Source organism: Trichomycterus rosablanca, unplaced genomic scaffold (assembly GCF_030014385.1).
Source record: "Trichomycterus rosablanca isolate fTriRos1 unplaced genomic scaffold, fTriRos1.hap1 scaffold_129, whole genome shotgun sequence".
Classification (NCBI taxonomy): Eukaryota; Metazoa; Chordata; class Actinopteri; order Siluriformes; family Trichomycteridae; genus Trichomycterus; species Trichomycterus rosablanca.
The window spans coordinates 150,539-167,236 of NW_026946961.1; the positions used below are offsets into that span (position 1 = coordinate 150,539).

Sequence of the window (16,698 nt, forward strand, 5' to 3'; positions counted from 1 at the left end):
GATCTGGCTTTCTTTTGGAAGATCATGATTTTAGATTTATCAGGATTTACTGTCAGGGCCCAGGTCTGACAGAACTTCTCTAGCAGATCCAGCATACTCTCTCACACACACACACTCACACATCTGCAAAAGCTAGCAACAAACACTGGTGTTGTCCATTTATATATTACACATTCCAACACAATTTTACCCTCATGTTCTCTTTACCCTACACCTCCTCCTACACTGCTGCAGGTGTTTTAGATCTTTGTTTTTATCATAACGTGACTCTAATGCTACTTTCACTAGCACTGAAAGGTTTCTAAAGCTATTTGTTTCTTTCAAATTCAATATTCACTACAACTGTACTGATATGAACTAATATGAATTTTTGATCATACACTGCTGTATTCTCCCACACTGTCTTTCCGTATTCCTAATATGTTTTTTTTTTGGGCTACATTGTCATGCATCTAATGGCTCTTTTTCCCACCTAATTGTACAATATTAAAAAATGCGACAAACATGGCGATTATACAGTAGTACATTGTAATAGGGTTTAGGGTTGTTTCTTTGTTTGTCTTTCTTTCTTTTGGCACAACATGTTTAGAAAAAAATTCTTAACATTACACATTAGTTACAGAAAAATATGTCATGTGGAATACATCACATCGAATGTGGACTGATTTACTGTGGGGTAAAAACAGTGGAGGTACTAAGTTATGCGCTTTACATGAGATCTACTCCGAGCAGCTGCGGTCACAGTGGGCGGTCGCTGCTTAACTCCGCCCCATTGTCTTCAACTAGGTCCGGTAGAGGGAAATAACAGGCTCGCTGTGAACGCTCGTCCTGCATTGACTCGCTTCATCTCGACGAGAGCAGTAACGATGTCCGGAAGAGGAAAAGGCGGCAAAGGTCTTGGAAAAGGAGGCGCTAAGCGTCACCGCAAAGTTCTCCGTGATAACATCCAGGGTATTACTAAACCCGCCATCCGCCGTTTGGCTCGCCGTGGCGGTGTGAAGCGTATTTCCGGCTTGATCTACGAGGAGACCCGCGGTGTGCTCAAGGTTTTCCTTGAGAACGTCATCCGTGATGCCGTCACCTACACCGAGCACGCCAAGAGAAAGACCGTCACCGCAATGGACGTGGTGTACGCTCTGAAACGCCAGGGACGCACCCTGTACGGATTCGGGGGTTAAACGTTCAGACCTCCACGCTAACACAACGGCTCTTTTAAGAGCCACCCATATTTTCTGCAAAAGAGAAATTCCTTCTTGTTTATTATTATTATTAGTGTTTAGTAATAGTACGTTCACTGATGCGTTTGTAGATTTGCAGATCACTCGTTTAGCCCCCATAGCTTGAAAGCATCATTATAAATAAAAATAACACATTCACTGATGCATTTTTTATCAGTTCACTTATGTAGCCCTAAAAGCTTGGTGTTATCATTAGTAGTTTTAGTATTACGTTTACTATCAGATCTCTCGTTTAGCCTTCAAACGGCGTGTTTGCATACTACCAATGTACAACCATACTGTAGATTACACTACAATCATTAACACGATCTTTGTGTAAAATACAGTAAAACATTGTGCCCGAATGCTTCGCTTAAAAAACAAACAAAAAATTATCTATCTATTTATCCTAACTATAAAATATTGATAAATAAAATATTGCTATGGATTATTTTATATTCGGTTTTAAAACATGTATCGACCTCAGATTAAGCGGGAACAGACAACAAAGAACAGATTCTAGTGAATGGGGCAGAAGGGGGCGTGGAACGGTTTGTTGTCTGTCCAATAGAAACCCAGGACCTTGGACCAATCAGAGTTACGTGTTTCAACTTGGCTTACTCTGCATGCAGGGTTAATAAAGCGGGCGTGTAGAGCATCTTCATTCACTTTCAGTTTGCTCTAGAAAAAACAGCAGCATCATGCCTGAACCAGCGAAGGCCGCGCCCAAGAAGGGCTCCAAGAAAACCGTCCCCAAGACCGCCGGCAAAGGAGGCAAGAAGCGCAGAAAGGCCAGGAAGGAGAGCTACGCTATCTACGTGTACAAGGTCATGAAACAGGTCCACCCTGATACCGGGATCTCCTCCAAGGCTATGGGCATCATGAACTCCTTCGTCAACGACATTTTCGAGCGTATCGCTGGTGAGTCCTCTCGTCTGGCTCACTACAACAAGCGCTCCACCATTACCTCCAGGGAGATCCAGACCGCCGTGCGCCTGCTGCTTCCCGGTGAGCTGGCCAAGCACGCCGTGTCCGAGGGTACCAAGGCCGTCACCAAGTACACCAGCTCCAAGTAAAGCGCCTTAGTCGCTCTAGCAAACCAACGGTTCTTTTAAGAGCCACCCATCTTATCAAGTTAAGAGAATTTTCCTCTTTTTAAATATTAGATCTGAATATGTCATACACACTATCTAGATAGCCTCACATGTTTATAATACTTGATTTTTTTTTATTTATTAATATATTACTATTTTTGGTCACTGCTGTTCTTCACGATTTGTCCACGACTGTCACTATGTGGTGAGTTTAGGAGATTACACAATAAAATATCACTGTACTCTTAAAGTTATTATAATACACTCAGAGCCGTAGAGAGAGAGTTGCTACACTCCTTGATCTCGCCAAACAAACCCGGTGCTGTTAAAATAAAAAATAAAAAACGATAACTAACTAACTGTATTAGGCGTTTACAAAACTAACGAGAACGTACTAAAATTATAGAAAGAATAGCCTTCGTTTTCGTGTTCATCATTTTATTCATGAGCATTGTGAACTGATATGAAATCGATGTTTTCCACTCGAGCACCGTACTGTACCTCATGCGGTCTTTCCCAATCCGCTCCCTCCTCACTAACAATCCACTACAGAGGGACCCTCCACGTGAACGCGCAAACGGAGGCGGAGTGAAGAGGGGGAGTGAGTAGGGAGCGGATTGAGATTGGGGGGATTGGGCTCCCTGACGGCACTTCATGTTTACATTCCGTTTCTGCTCTCCACGCTAGCCTGCAAAATGACCACAGCAAAAGTTAAGTTGATGTTTTTCTGATGTGTGTCTCATGAATTAGTTCATATTATTATTAGGGCTGTCGTTAATCGCGGTAATTAACGCGATTAAGGCCTTACATTTTTAATCGTGATAAATTTTTAATCAAACTATTTTATGTGTTAGTAAACATCCATTCTTGCATTTCAGGGCTGCAGCACCTTCCAGAAAAGCTGGGATGGTAAAGCATTTACCACTTTGTAATGTTGCCATTCCGTCTCAACACAAAGATGTTTTGGCACCTTGAATACCTAGCAATGAAGTGTTCTGGTGTATTTTGTGCCATTGTTCCTGAAAACTGAAGTCTTAAGGTGTGCAACAGTACACGGTTGTTGTCATAGTCACTTCTTACAAAATTCTCCACACGTTCTCTCTGGTAGGCCAGTCCAATACTTGGCTCTCTTCTTCCACAGCCATGCCTTTGTAATGTCTGCCGGCTGGGATAACTGAGGTTTAGCACATAGGTCAAGCCAAGGAAGGCAGCACAAGCTATAGCATTATCTTTTAGTCCTGTGATGACATGTACTTTCTCAATAATAATCATGATGTCCTTTAGTGTGTCACCTGCAGAAGCTCTCATGTTCATCATCACAACTACTACCAACGAGGGCTGGTCCACCTCTAAACCTTCAGGTTCCTGCAACATCAATTATTATGGTATGAAAAGGGTCAAAAGTAATTTGTTAATACTTTAATTTGTCTTGTCAAAACATGCAGTTAATAAACATTACATTTTTAGTATAACAAGTTAAGTTTTTAGTTTAACAAGTTTCATTTTAATTACATTTTTATAGTTTTATCTATATTAGAATGAAATGCACCAAATTGAAATAATTAAAATGTCTCAAATGACTGAATATTAAGATAATTGAGGTTTGCAAAAAAATGACTCGTTATGTTGTGGTTAATCAAGTTAACTACCCTGACATGAGGTTTAAATTAAGTTAACTATGTTTTCTCTAACAAGCTTAGCATGTTTACAGATAAATGCAAAACTTTTTTCCGGCTTCAGATAAAACTTCATTCATCTAACCATCTGTGTGTTATCGAGTTTTAACTTTGCTCTCAACACTGGGTTAAAGTTGTTTCCTCAATGCATTAAAATGAGAAAAGTTTTTATTAGCTAGCTAACTTACCTCAGCCAACAGAGATATTTGCCAAGTTACAAAAAAGGTTGAAAAATGAACCACCTAACTACCTCAGTTAACAAAATGGCAAGCCTGAAGAACAGCTCAACCTATTTTCAAATGAGAAAAGTGAGACGTTGCAATAAATCAAACTACAAGACTCATTACAGCATCTCTCACATATAATGTTGTTGATTTAAAGTAAGTGTAATAACGACATGCATTCCGACACATTCTAACACACTAATTCTAAGTTTACAGTAATAAACTGTGGTAACTATACAGATTAATAGAACAGAATTACTTACCTTAGTTCATTTGCTCACAAACTGTGCAATCTGGATTCCGTTGTGGAGGCTCTTCACAACCGTTGCGGGTTAGAAGGTGTATTTAAAAAAAAAAAAAAAAAACGCACGCGCGCAGACTGGAAGTGCTTGAAAATTTAAAGCAACTTATTTATATAACTTATTTTTATATTCACACAAATAAAATAAGTAGATTTTATAGCATTGTTTAATAAGTACAGTGGTGTTCAAAAAAATAGCAGTGATTTTAAAAAAGTGAATAAAGCACAAAATCATTATAATAACTTTTATTTCCATAAATGCAAATGCACTGAAAATACTCCACTTTCAATTCTAAATCAAAACATTAACAACATTTAGCCAGTTTGTGTCAATCCTTTACAGAAAATTAAGAAAAATGAATATTAGGCTGTTCAAAATAATAGCAGTGCAGCATTTTTCTTTAAAAACTCAAAAAATGTGTCTATAACATGAAAAAATGTTTAAGGTTTCTCTTTACTTTAAATTACTGAACTAATATTTAGTGGCAGAACAATTGTTTCCGAGATCTGTGTTGCATGGAGTCGATCAACTTCTGGCACCTCTGAACAGGTATTCCAGTCCAGGATGATTAGACTACATTCCACAGTTCTTCTGCATTTTTGGGTTTTGCCTCAAAAAAACGTGTTTCAGACGTCAGAACACAAGTTCTCTATGGGATTGAAGTCAGGGGATTGGGCTGGTCACTCTATTACCTTAATCTTGTTTGTCTGTCACCAAGATGTTTTGGGTCATTGTCATGTTGAAACACCCATTTTAAGGACATTTCTTCTTCGTTATAGACAACATGATCTCCTCAAGTATTCTGATATATTTAAACTGATCCATGATCCCTCGTATGTGATAAATAGGTGTAACACCATGGTATGATAAACATCCCCATATCATCATTTTGTACCACCATGCTTTACTGTCTTCACAGTGAACTTTGGCTTGAATTCAGTGCTCGGGGGTCGTCTGACATACTGTCTACGGCCACTAGACCCAAATAGAACAATTTTGCTTTCACCAGTCCACAATGTTGAGCCATTTCTCTTTGGACCAGTCAATGTGTTCCTTGGCAGATTTGAACCCATTCAGGACACGTCTTTTTCTTAACAACGGGACTTTGATAGGAGTTCTTGCTGGTAAATTGGCTTCACTTAATCATCATCTGTACTCACTGGTAACTTCACATGTTCCTTGATCCTTCTGGAGGTGATCATTGACTGAGTATTTGCTATTTTGGCTAATCTTCGATCCAATTGAACAGTAGTTCCACGCTTCCTTCCGTATCTTTCAGGTTTTGGTTGTCACTTCAAGGCATTTGAGATCATTTTAGCTGAGCAGCCGATAATTTGCTGCACTTCTCTGTATGCTTTTTCTCTCTACAATCAACTTTTTAATCAAAGTATGCTGTTCATCAGAACAATGTCTGGAACAACTCATTTTCCCCAGTATTTCAAAAGGAAATGTGCTATGACCAAGCTGTGCAACATTTGCCCCCCTCCTACATTAAATAAGGGCCAAAACTGACACCCGTTCTTCTGCAGAATGAATGACTTCACCAATTGAACTCCTCACTGCTATTATTTTGAACAACCCCCTTTCAATCAATGCTTCGATTACTCAGAATGAGCGGCATGCATGTCCTAATTGTTGGGTTTGTTTTGTTTTCATTACTCTACTACACTTTCAAGTCAATTTTTTGCTATGTAGAAATAGCATTTCTACTAAAAACAGTGATTTACCATGTTAATGGTGTTGAACTGCTATTATTTTGAACACTACTGTAAAATTTACTCAAATAATAGCCATAAATTCAAGAACTTAATTCCATTAAATAAATTTAACACAAAACATTTGTAAAAAATCTACTGGACCACTGATTCATTTTTTTACAGTGTATGCAATTTGTTGAGGGGGCCCAAAAAATTTTTTTTGCACTGGGGCCCATGAGCTCCCAGTTACACCACTGGTGTTGCATCTAGAAATGGTTCATATTATGAGCGCCTGTTTTCAGTGGCAGGGTTATGAACAGGTAAAGATCCTCACTTTTACCAGTTCATGTTTTACCAGCTCATTTTAAATAACTGGCTGAAAGATGGTAACTGTCAACAACTACATTTCAGCAGCAGTATTAAACACATTTTGCACTTACGGCTGCTATCCTGTGGACTGTTACAGTTTTTGTGGACAGTTGGTTGTTCAACAGTATTTGAAAAACATTTTTAAATGGTATCTTTTGTTGAGTTTTTATTACACAATATTTATTTAAACTAAATTAAAACTAATACTAGAACTAATAAAAACTAAACTAAAACTAAGCATTAAAAAAATAATAAAAATTAAAAAGAACTAGCAAACCCACTATAAAAACGTATTAAAACTTACTAAATTAGAGAGAAAAAAAGTCACAAGGAAATAAAACTATTATAACATTGATTCCTACATGTAATACATTAATGAATTCATTGTGAATATGCACAAGTTCATTTTGTCTAATGTAAGTGCTGGAGAAGGTGCAGAATGTAGTCGAGTTAAAGTAGAGATATCCAAGGTAAAATATTACTCCAGTAAAAAAAACTAAAATAAAAACATTACAACGGTTCTCTACGGGAGTGTCACCACTCTGTTCTCTCTACTGCTCTGGATACACTTAAAATATCGTCCTGTTATTATTGTTAGGATTGAAGTTTTGTTTAAGCTGAGAGTGTAATGGTCAATTATTATCATTAAACAGCATTAAGTGGCTCCATTTATATGCATTCTGACATATATATATATGGATTTATATATACCTAGCCTTTCCTTCAGATCGACCATTTGTAAATTTGTTTCGGCATTGTTAAAAGTGTTTCAGCTCTAGTAAATTTGTTTTTGTTTTTGTTGTAAATTTGTTTTCTAAAATGTTAATTTGTTTTGCACTTCTTGGCCACTGTAGTTTTTCCTCAGTAAATTGGTCCACAATCGATTTGATGTTTTTTTTTTCTGTAACTAAAGTTAATTTTAATAATTTTGCCGTTTTAAACATGTTAAAAAAAGAAATTCAACAGGGCTTCTATGCAACCCTAAACCTTATTACAATATACTATAATTTTAATATTGTACAATTAGGTGGGACAGATAGCCATTAGAGACATGACAATGTAGCCCAAAAAATACCCCATACTAGGATATAAGACAGTGGGAGAATAGAGCAGTGTATGACCAAAAGTCATATTAAGTCAAATTTGTAGTGAAATTGAAATAAAACAAACAAATAGCTTTAAAAACCTTTCAGTGCTTGTGAAAGTAGCATTAGAGACACGTTAGGATAAAAAAATACATCTAAAAAACCTGCAGCGGTGTAGGACGAGGTGTAGGGTGAATAAAACATGAGGGTAAAATTGTGTTTAGGAATGTGTAATATATACAGGGGTTGGACAAAATAACTGAAACACCTGTCATTTTAGTGTGGGAGGTTTCATGGCTAAATTGGACCAGTCTGGTGGCCAATCTTCATTAATTGCACATTGCACCAGTAAGAGCAGGGTGTGAAGGTTCAATTAGCAGGGTAAGAGCACAGTTTTGCTCAAAATATTGCAATGCACACAACATTATGGGTGACATACCAGAGTTCAAAAGAGGACAAATTGTTGGTGCACGTCTTGCTGGCGCATCTGTGACCAAGACAGCAAGTCTTTGTGATGTATCAAGAGCCAAGGTATCCAGGGTAATGTCAGCATACCACCAAGAAGGACAAACCACATCCAACAGGATTAACTGTGGACGCAAGAGGAAGCTGTCTGAAAGGGATGTTCGGGTGCTAACCCGGATTGTATCCAAAAAACATAAAACCACGGCTGCCCAAATCACGGCAGAATTAAATGTGCACCTTGACTCTCCTGTTTCCACCAGAACTGTCCGTCGGGAGCTCCACAAGGTCAATATACACGGCCGGGCTGCTATAGCCAAACCTTTGGTCACTCGTGCAAATGCCAAACGTCGGTTTCAATGGTGCAAGGAGCGCAAATCTTGGGCTGTGGACAATGTGAAACATGTATTGTTCTCTGATGAGTCCACCTTTACTGACACACGCGAGACAGATCCAAAGAAGTGTACCACCCAGACTGTTGCATGCCCAGAGTGAAGCATGGGGGTGGATCAGTGATGGTTTGGGCTGCCAGATCATGGCATTCCCTTGGCCCAATACTTGTGCTAGATGGGCGCGTCACTGCCAAGGACTACCGAACCATTCTGGAGGACCATGTGCATCCAATGGTTCAAACATTGTATCCTGAAGGCGGTGCCGTGTATCAGGATGACAATGCACCAATACACACAGCAAGACTGGTGAAAGATTGGTTTGATGAACATGAAAGTGAAGTTGAACATCTCCCATGGCCTGCACAGTCACCAGATCTAAATATTATTGAGCCACTTTGGGGTGTTTTGGAGAAGCGAGTCAGGAAATGTTTTCCTCCACCAGCATCACGTAGTGACCTGGCCACTATCCTGCAAGAAGAATGGCTTAAAATCCCTCTGACCACTGTGCAGGACTTGTATATGTCTCATTTCCAAGACGAATTGACGCTGTATTGGCCGCAAAAGGAGGCCCTACACCATACTAATAAATTATTGTGGTCTAAAACCAGGTGTTTCAGTTATTTTGTCCAACCCCTGTAAATGGACAACGCTTGTGTTTGGTTCTAGCTTTTGCAGGTGTGTGTGTGTGAGAGAGAGAGTAAAAAATTTAAGTAAAATGGGTGGATATGTCTCACCTGGACTGCTAGAGCCATTAATGTTTTGTTAAAGTGGGTGTTAGGGTCATGAATGAGTGATTAACTAAATAAACAATGAATACATTAAACAAATAAATACATAAAAATTGAGTAAATACGTTTTCAGATTCTTCTGTGCTGAACAATACTGATTTATAAAGTCTTTATAAGTGACATCTGTGTTAAAAATGTGTTTGTATATTTCACTGTATTGTGAGAAATGGGAAGTTATAAGTCATATTCTGCTAAAGCATAACGTTTCATAAACATATTTCAAAGTCAGACACATCTTGGTTAAAGTGAAAGTGATCTTAGCTGTGTATCAATAAAAGCCAAATAAGTGAAATAAGACATTTTATGTTTCAGTGTTAGCTGTGTTAAAGCCATTTCTAAGTTAAACATTAAAAAGTGCATCTTTATAAAAGAGATGTATCAGATAAATAGCTAAAATAGACTTGAATCTGTTTTGTGAGTGTTAGAAAGATCAGTAGAATGTGAATGTTGGAGCCATGTGTTGTTTTAGAAATGTGTCAGTATATGTGAACTTAAAGCTGACACGGGGATGTTCTGTAGATCTTACAGCACAAATATGTAGAACTAACTGAAATAAATGTTAGTGTATTGTAGTATTCTTCTTCTTATCATCATTATTATTATAAATTGTTATGTTTATTTTTTTCTTCCATTTCAGCTACATGACAGTTAAGCACCCTGGACTCGATCTAGTCCTGCTTGGTAGCTGTGTTTTACTTCGCACTAAACAGAGTAACAGAACAAAAACATGCCAGTAAAGAAGAGGGAGCAGAAAATTGCAGCTTGCAAAAAAAGAGGAATAATAATCAGTAATTATTATTCAGAATAATGTATCAATATCAATAATAAAACACTATTCTAAGTACTCAACACAGGGTATATATTTTAGGACAGACATATTGTAAAATATTAACTGTAAATAATCATAATTACTCATAATAATCAATTTGTTTTTAATATTATAGTTGTTGTCGTAATAATAGTATTATTGGTGATGGTAGTAGTAGTAGTAACTTATAATATAACTAGTTACTTATAATGTTATGGAAAACCAATAGACAATTAGTGGAGCGTGGCTCCCATCTGGTGGCCAAAATGTGACAACACACAAACAAAATGTCATGTAGCTGTTACGTTCATACATTTACATTTTCAGCATTTAGCAGAAGCTTTTATCCAAAGCGACTTACAGTACTGTGACAGTATACAATCTAAGCAATCGAGGGTTAAGGGCCTTGCTCAAGGGCCCAACAGTGGCAACCTGGCAGTGGTGGGGCTTGAACCGGAAACCTTCTGATTACTGGTCCAGTACCTTAACCGCTAGGCTACAACTGCCCTACACATGCCATACCCATGTATATGTGTTTTCTTTTATGTATGTATTTTTTTATGTATTTGTGTGTGTGTGTGTGTGTGTGTGTATGTGTATATACACACATTTTACTCAAACACACACAGATACTACTAAGAAACAAAAGTGCTGTAAGAACCGGTGACAAACATACACAATACACAACACAGAATTGCAGAACTGCAGTCTGAGTCCATCACTGTTTAATATCTACATAAATGAATTAGTGTGCAGCCCCCGGACTCACTCTGCAGGACGGTGAAGTAAAATTTCTACTCTATGCAGCTGCACCTAGACCTGTTGGAGCAGTACAGCCAGAACTGGGCCCTAGCAGTAAATCTGAAGAAAACAAAAATGGTGTTCCAAAAACAAACCTAGATGTCAGGAACACATGGCACCAGTTTACCATGGTCAGCACTGCCCTGGAGCACACAATGCAGTACACTTACCTTGGTCTCATCATTACATTTACATTTTCAGCATTTAGCAGACGCCTCTATCCAAAGCAACGTACAGTACAGTTACAGTGTACAATCGGAGCAATTGAGGGTTAAGGGCCTTGCTCAAGGGCCCAACAGCAGCAACCTGGCAGTGGTGGGGCTTGAACCAGCAACCTTCTGATTACTAGTCCAGTACCCTAACCACTAGGCCATACTAGTACGGCTGTACTCATTACTGCATCAGGGAGTTTCAGCATGGCAGTGAATGTGTATGGGGTCCACTGAAATTTCACAGTTCTATTAAATGGGACAAACATCCAACAGAAACCCTGCATGCTGATTTCTGTAGAATTATTTTATAAGTCCAAAGGAAAACACCGACCATTTGGCAATATTGTTTCCTACTGTCATGCCTACAGAGCTACTTGAATCTGAATCTACATACTACACAAATAACAGCAGTCAGAAACTGAGCATCATGTTAGGAGAGGAGAAGGAGAGAAGCACTGTAGCAGCTCAGTATGTATCTGCCTGCAACAGTCTGAGAGACACGGACTGATACACCCGAACAGAGGAACAGTCTGAATTAACCCACAAAGAGAAAGTGTTAAATATATACGTGTTTCATTTTTTATATTCATATTCTGTCTTTTCAATGCTTTGGCAATACTGTAAGGCTCACCTGGGGCCAGTGATAGCTCAGTGGTTAAGGTACTGGACTAGTAAACAGAAGGTTGCCGGTTCAAGCCCCGCCACCACCAAGTTGCCACTGTTGGGTCCCTGAGCAAGGCCCTTAACCCTCAATTGCTCATTGTGTTCCGCTCATTGTGTTCCGCTCAGTGTGTAAGTCGCTTTGGATAAAAGCGTCTGCTAAATGCTGAAAATGTAAAATGTAATGGAGATGACGAACCACACCTGGGTCCTCATGCCTTCAAATCAGGTAGCGAGAACAATGAGTTCCAGCCTGAGTGTGAGTGCCAGCAAAAACTTTAATTCCTCAGTGGTGCAGTGGAGCTTCGGTCAGGCCTCTGTGCAGGACACTGGAGTTTCTTGAAGCCGAGCTTCTCTTTATGTTTGTGGATTTTGCTTTATGCACAGAGGTATAGTCCTGCTGGAACAGGAAGTGGCCTTCCCCTTTAATCTAATTCAGTCATGGTCTTTATCTCACTCACTTATAACACTTGTTAACACTTGTTAGCTAAGGTGGCGGCTGAAACACATGAATTTCCAAATTAGAAAAGGCATCATTGTGAATTCGGTTGTTTTATTACCATTATTACAATAACCAGTCTTATGGTTAACATTCAATATTCTGCTCATTCCTTATGCCTTCATCCAGCGTGTTTACATTCTACCAATGTACAGCCATACTGTAGATTACACTACAATCAGTTAATACGATCTCTGTGTAAAATACACACTGTGTACACCGTGCAACACCAACGCCACTAAATTCTCCTAACTATTTTTTATATTACATAAAAATACATAAAAATACACATACATAAAAGAAAACACACACATACACACATAAACACACAGATTTAGTTCGTGTTTTCACATTTTGTTGGAAGATGGAAGAAACGCTCCACTAACCGTCTATTGGTTCTCCATAACATTATAATTACAGTTACTACTACTACTACCATCACCAATAATACTATTATTACAACAACTATAATAGAAATAAAAATCATTATTATGAGTAATTATGATAATTTACACTTAATATTTTACAGTACGTCTGTTCTAAAATGTTTCTATTTACCCTGTGTTGAGTACCTAGAATAGTATTTTATTATTTATTTATTATTCTGAATAATAATTACTGATTATTTATCTTTTTTTTTGCATTAGTAGTGTAATATTTTTACCACCGCTGCAATTTACAGCTCCCTCTTCTTTACTGTCATGTTTTTGTTGTTACTCTACTACTCATAGCGACTATATTACTCTTACTAACTCAATGCTTTATAGAACCCCATAAACATACACCACTATAAACATTATTAATCATGTGTTATAAGACACCATCTGCCAATCTTTAATCTGCTGTACTTATGTAACCTTGCTTATAATTGTTGTAAGAACATGTAAAGTACATCTCTACACACACACACACAAAAAAAACCCGTTTTTCCTAATATTTAAAACTGATAAATATAACTAAAAATTTAACTCGGAACACGCACACACAATGGAATAATAAATTAAAAAAGTTATGAAAAGTGCTAATTTCAGTGGAAGCATGTAAGTGGCTCTTAAAAGAGCCTTTGGGGATAACTGGATGGAGTGGGTTCGTTTAAGCACGCTCTCCGCGAATACGGCGGGCCAGCTGGATGTCCTTAGGCATGATGGTCACCCTCTTGGCATGGATGGCGCACAGGTTGGTGTCCTCGAACAGGCCGACCAGGTAAGCCTCACTGGCCTCCTGCAGAGCCATGACGGCAGAACTCTGGAAGCGCAGATCGGTCTTAAAGTCCTGAGCGATCTCTCTAACCAGGCGCTGGAAGGGCAGCTTGCGGATGAGCAGCTCAGTGGACTTCTGATAACGGCGGATTTCACGCAGAGCCACGGTACCTGGCCTGTAACGGTGAGGTTTCTTCACACCGCCAGTAGCCGGGGCGCTCTTGCGGGCAGCCTTAGTGGCGAGCTGCTTCCTCGGCGCTTTACCACCGGTGGATTTACGAGCGGTCTGCTTGGTTCTTGCCATCGCGTCTGGAACTCTGCACTTCACCAACTGTAGAACAGAATATGTTAGCCCGCCCAACACGCTCTTTTTAAGTACCAGAGCCGCTCCGCGCTCATTGTGCGTCTTAATGAAGCACTTTTCTCATTGGACGAACGTGTTTACGTCAAATGTCGCTGACTGGTCGGTGTTCTGCCGCTGCCTCGTTTTAAAAAACAAAGTATTTCCTCTATGCTGTTGGCGGGATTTATAATACTTTCCTTTGTCTCTTTGTGCTTTTAAAACACAGCCTACAATCGGATTTAAAGTATATACCTTTTTAAAAAATATATTATTGAATATTTCGTTCATTTTCCATATTATTATTAGCATTATTATTATTTTTGTTCCATGTGTATTACACAAACACGTTTGCTGCACCACTTTTAATCGTCTAAATTGTTGGTTTTGCTACTGCAAGTGATATATACAGTGTATCACAAAAGTGAGTACACCCCTCACATTTCTGCAGATATTTAAGTATATCTTTTCATGGGACAACACTGACAAAATGACACTTTGACACAATGAAAAGTAGTCTGTGTGCAGCTTATATAACAGTGTAAATTTATTCTTCCCTCAAAATAACTCAATATACAGCCATTAATGTCTAAACCACCGGCAACAAAAGTGAGTACACCCCTAAGAGACTACACCCCTAAATGTCCAAATTGAGCACTGCTTGTCATTTTCCCTCCAAAATGTCAAGTGACTCGCTAGTGTTACTAGGTCTCAGGTGTGCATAGGGAGCAGGTGTGTTCAATTTAGTAGTACAGCTCTCACACTCTCTCATACTGGTCACTGAAAGTTCCAACATGGCACCTCATGGCAAAGAACTCTCTGAGGATCTTAAAAGATGAATTGTTGCGCTACATGAAGATGGCCAAGGCTACAAGAAGATTGCCAACACCCTGAAACTGAGCTGCAGCACAGTGGCCAAGATCATCCAGCGTTTTAAAAGAGCAGGGTCCACTCAGAACAGACCTCGCGTTGGTCGTCCAAAGAAGCTGAGTGCACGTGCTCAGCGTCACATCCAACTGCTGTCTTTGAAAGATAGGCGCAGGAGTGCTGTCAGCATTGCTGCAGAGATTGAAAAGGTGGGGGGTCAGCCTGTCAGTGCTCAGACCATACGCCACACACTACATCAAATTGGTCTGCATGGCTGTCACCCCAGAAGGAAGCCTCTTCTGAAGTCTCTACACAAGAAAGGCCACAAACAGTTTGCTGAAGACATGTCAACAAAGGACATGGATTACTGGAACCATGTCCTATGGTCTGATGAGACCAAGATTAATTTGTTTGGTTCAGATGGTCTCAAGCATGTGTGGCGGCAATCAGGTGAGGAGTACAAAGATAAGTGTGTCATGCCTACAGTCAAGCATGGTGGTGGGAATGCCATGGTCTTGGGCTGCATGAGTGCAGCAGGTGTTGGGGAGTTACATTTCATTGAGGGACACATGAACTCCAATATGTACTGTGAAATACTGAGCAGAGCATGATCCCCTCCCTCCGGAAACTAGGTCGCAGGGCAGTGTTTCAGCATGATAATGACCCCAAACACACCTCTAAGACGACCACTGCTTTATTGAAGAGGCTGAGGGTAAAGGTGATGGACTGGCCAAGCATGTCCCCAGACCTAAACCCAATAGAACATCTTTGGGGCATCCTCAAGCGGAAGGTGGAGGAGCGCAAAGTCTCGAATATCCGCCAGCTCCGTGATGTCGTCATGGAGGAGTGGAAAAGCATTCCAGTGGCAACCTGTGAAGCTCTGGTAAACTCCATGCCCAGGAGAGTTAAGGCAGTTCTGGGAAATAATGGTGGCCACACAAAATATTGACACTTCAGGAACTTTCACTAAGGGGTGTACTCACTTTTGTTGCCGGTGGTTTCGACATTAATGGCTGTATATTGAGTTATTTTGAGGGAAGAATAAATTTACACTGTTATATAAGCTGCACACAGACTACTTTTCATTGTGTCAAAGTGTCATTTTGTCAGTGTTGTCCCATGAAAAGATATACTTAAATATCTGCAGAAATGTGAGGGGTGTACTCACTTTTGTGATACACTGTATATATATAAAGATAAATAGAAAGGGAAAAAATAAATCGTACATATTGACTTGTTAATTTTACCATGTCATAAATCATGCGAGTTTTATGCCGTGTGAGCCTATGAAACGATATTACATTTGTTATATTTACACATTATCTGGGGAAATTGCACTTTTTCTGTGGAAATGGGGGGCTCTTAAAAGAGCCTTTTGGTTAGAACACGAGAGCGACTTTACTTGGCCTTGGCTCCTTTCTCGGTCTTCTTGGGCAACAGAACAGCCTGGATGTTAGGCAGCACACCGCCCTGAGCGATGGTTACACCTCCAAGCAGTCTGTTTAACTCCTCGTCGTTACGCACGGCCAACTGCAGATGACGAGGGATGATACGAGACTTCTTGTTATCTCTGGCGGCGTTACCAGCCAACTCGAGGATCTCAGCGGTCAGATACTCCAGCACGGCAGCCAAGTAGACAGGAGCACCAGCTCCCACACGGTGGGCGTAATTACCCTTACGTAGCAGTCTGTGAACACGGCCCACAGGGAACTGAAGACCGGCACGAGATGAACGAGTCTTGGCTTTAGCCCGAGTCTTACCACCGGTCTTCCTTTTTTAAATATGATCTTTATTAAGACATGATTTTCAGAACAAAGTTATTATCATTACATTACAATCCGAACCAGATAAAGAACACAGCAATAACACATACAAAACATAAAATCTATTACATACAAATTTTTACAACTTAAGTATCGACCATGGAAATTTTTTCTTAGCTTTAAGATCTTCAGTTCGCAACCGTCTTAAGTGACAAACAATCTGTTTACAAACAATGTCAGCAC

General features: G+C 39.5%; 3 protein-coding genes across 3 annotated transcripts; 1 reads left to right on the forward strand and 2 right to left on the reverse strand.

Moving 5' to 3' along the window:
- The first annotated feature begins 1,915 nt into the window (after nt 1-1,915).
- Nucleotides 1,916-11,513, forward strand: LOC134305213 (histone H2B-like). Its single transcript, XM_062990096.1, has 2 exons — nt 1,916-2,289; nt 11,496-11,513. Exons 1-2 carry the CDS (start codon nt 1,919-1,921, stop codon nt 11,503-11,505), a joined length of 381 nt encoding a protein of 126 aa, XP_062846166.1. The 5' UTR covers nt 1,916-1,918; the 3' UTR covers nt 11,506-11,513.
- Nucleotides 11,514-13,360: 1,847 nt separating this feature from the next.
- On the reverse strand, nt 13,361-13,812 carry LOC134305217 (histone H3). Its single transcript, XM_062990103.1, has one exon. The coding sequence runs from the start codon at nt 13,787-13,789 to the stop codon at nt 13,379-13,381; it is 411 nt and encodes a 136-aa protein (XP_062846173.1). The 5' UTR covers nt 13,790-13,812; the 3' UTR covers nt 13,361-13,378.
- A 2,296-nt stretch (nt 13,813-16,108) lies between these two features.
- LOC134305208 (histone H2A-like) lies at nt 16,109-16,463 on the reverse strand (the record flags this gene model as incomplete). Its single annotated transcript, XM_062990090.1, has 1 exon — nt 16,109-16,463. A coding segment is annotated over one exon (355 nt), but the record flags the coding sequence as incomplete, so codon positions are not given.
- Nucleotides 16,464-16,698: the final 235 nt, after the last annotated feature.

Bases quoted from the DNA above. Each gene is read 5' to 3' on its own strand.
- LOC134305213 (XM_062990096.1), top strand. From the start codon at position 1,919: ATGCCTGAACCAGCGAAGGCCGCGCCCAAGAAGGGCTCCAAGAAAACC.
- LOC134305217 (XM_062990103.1), bottom strand. From the start codon at position 13,789: ATGGCAAGAACCAAGCAGACCGCTCGTAAATCCACCGGTGGTAAAGCG.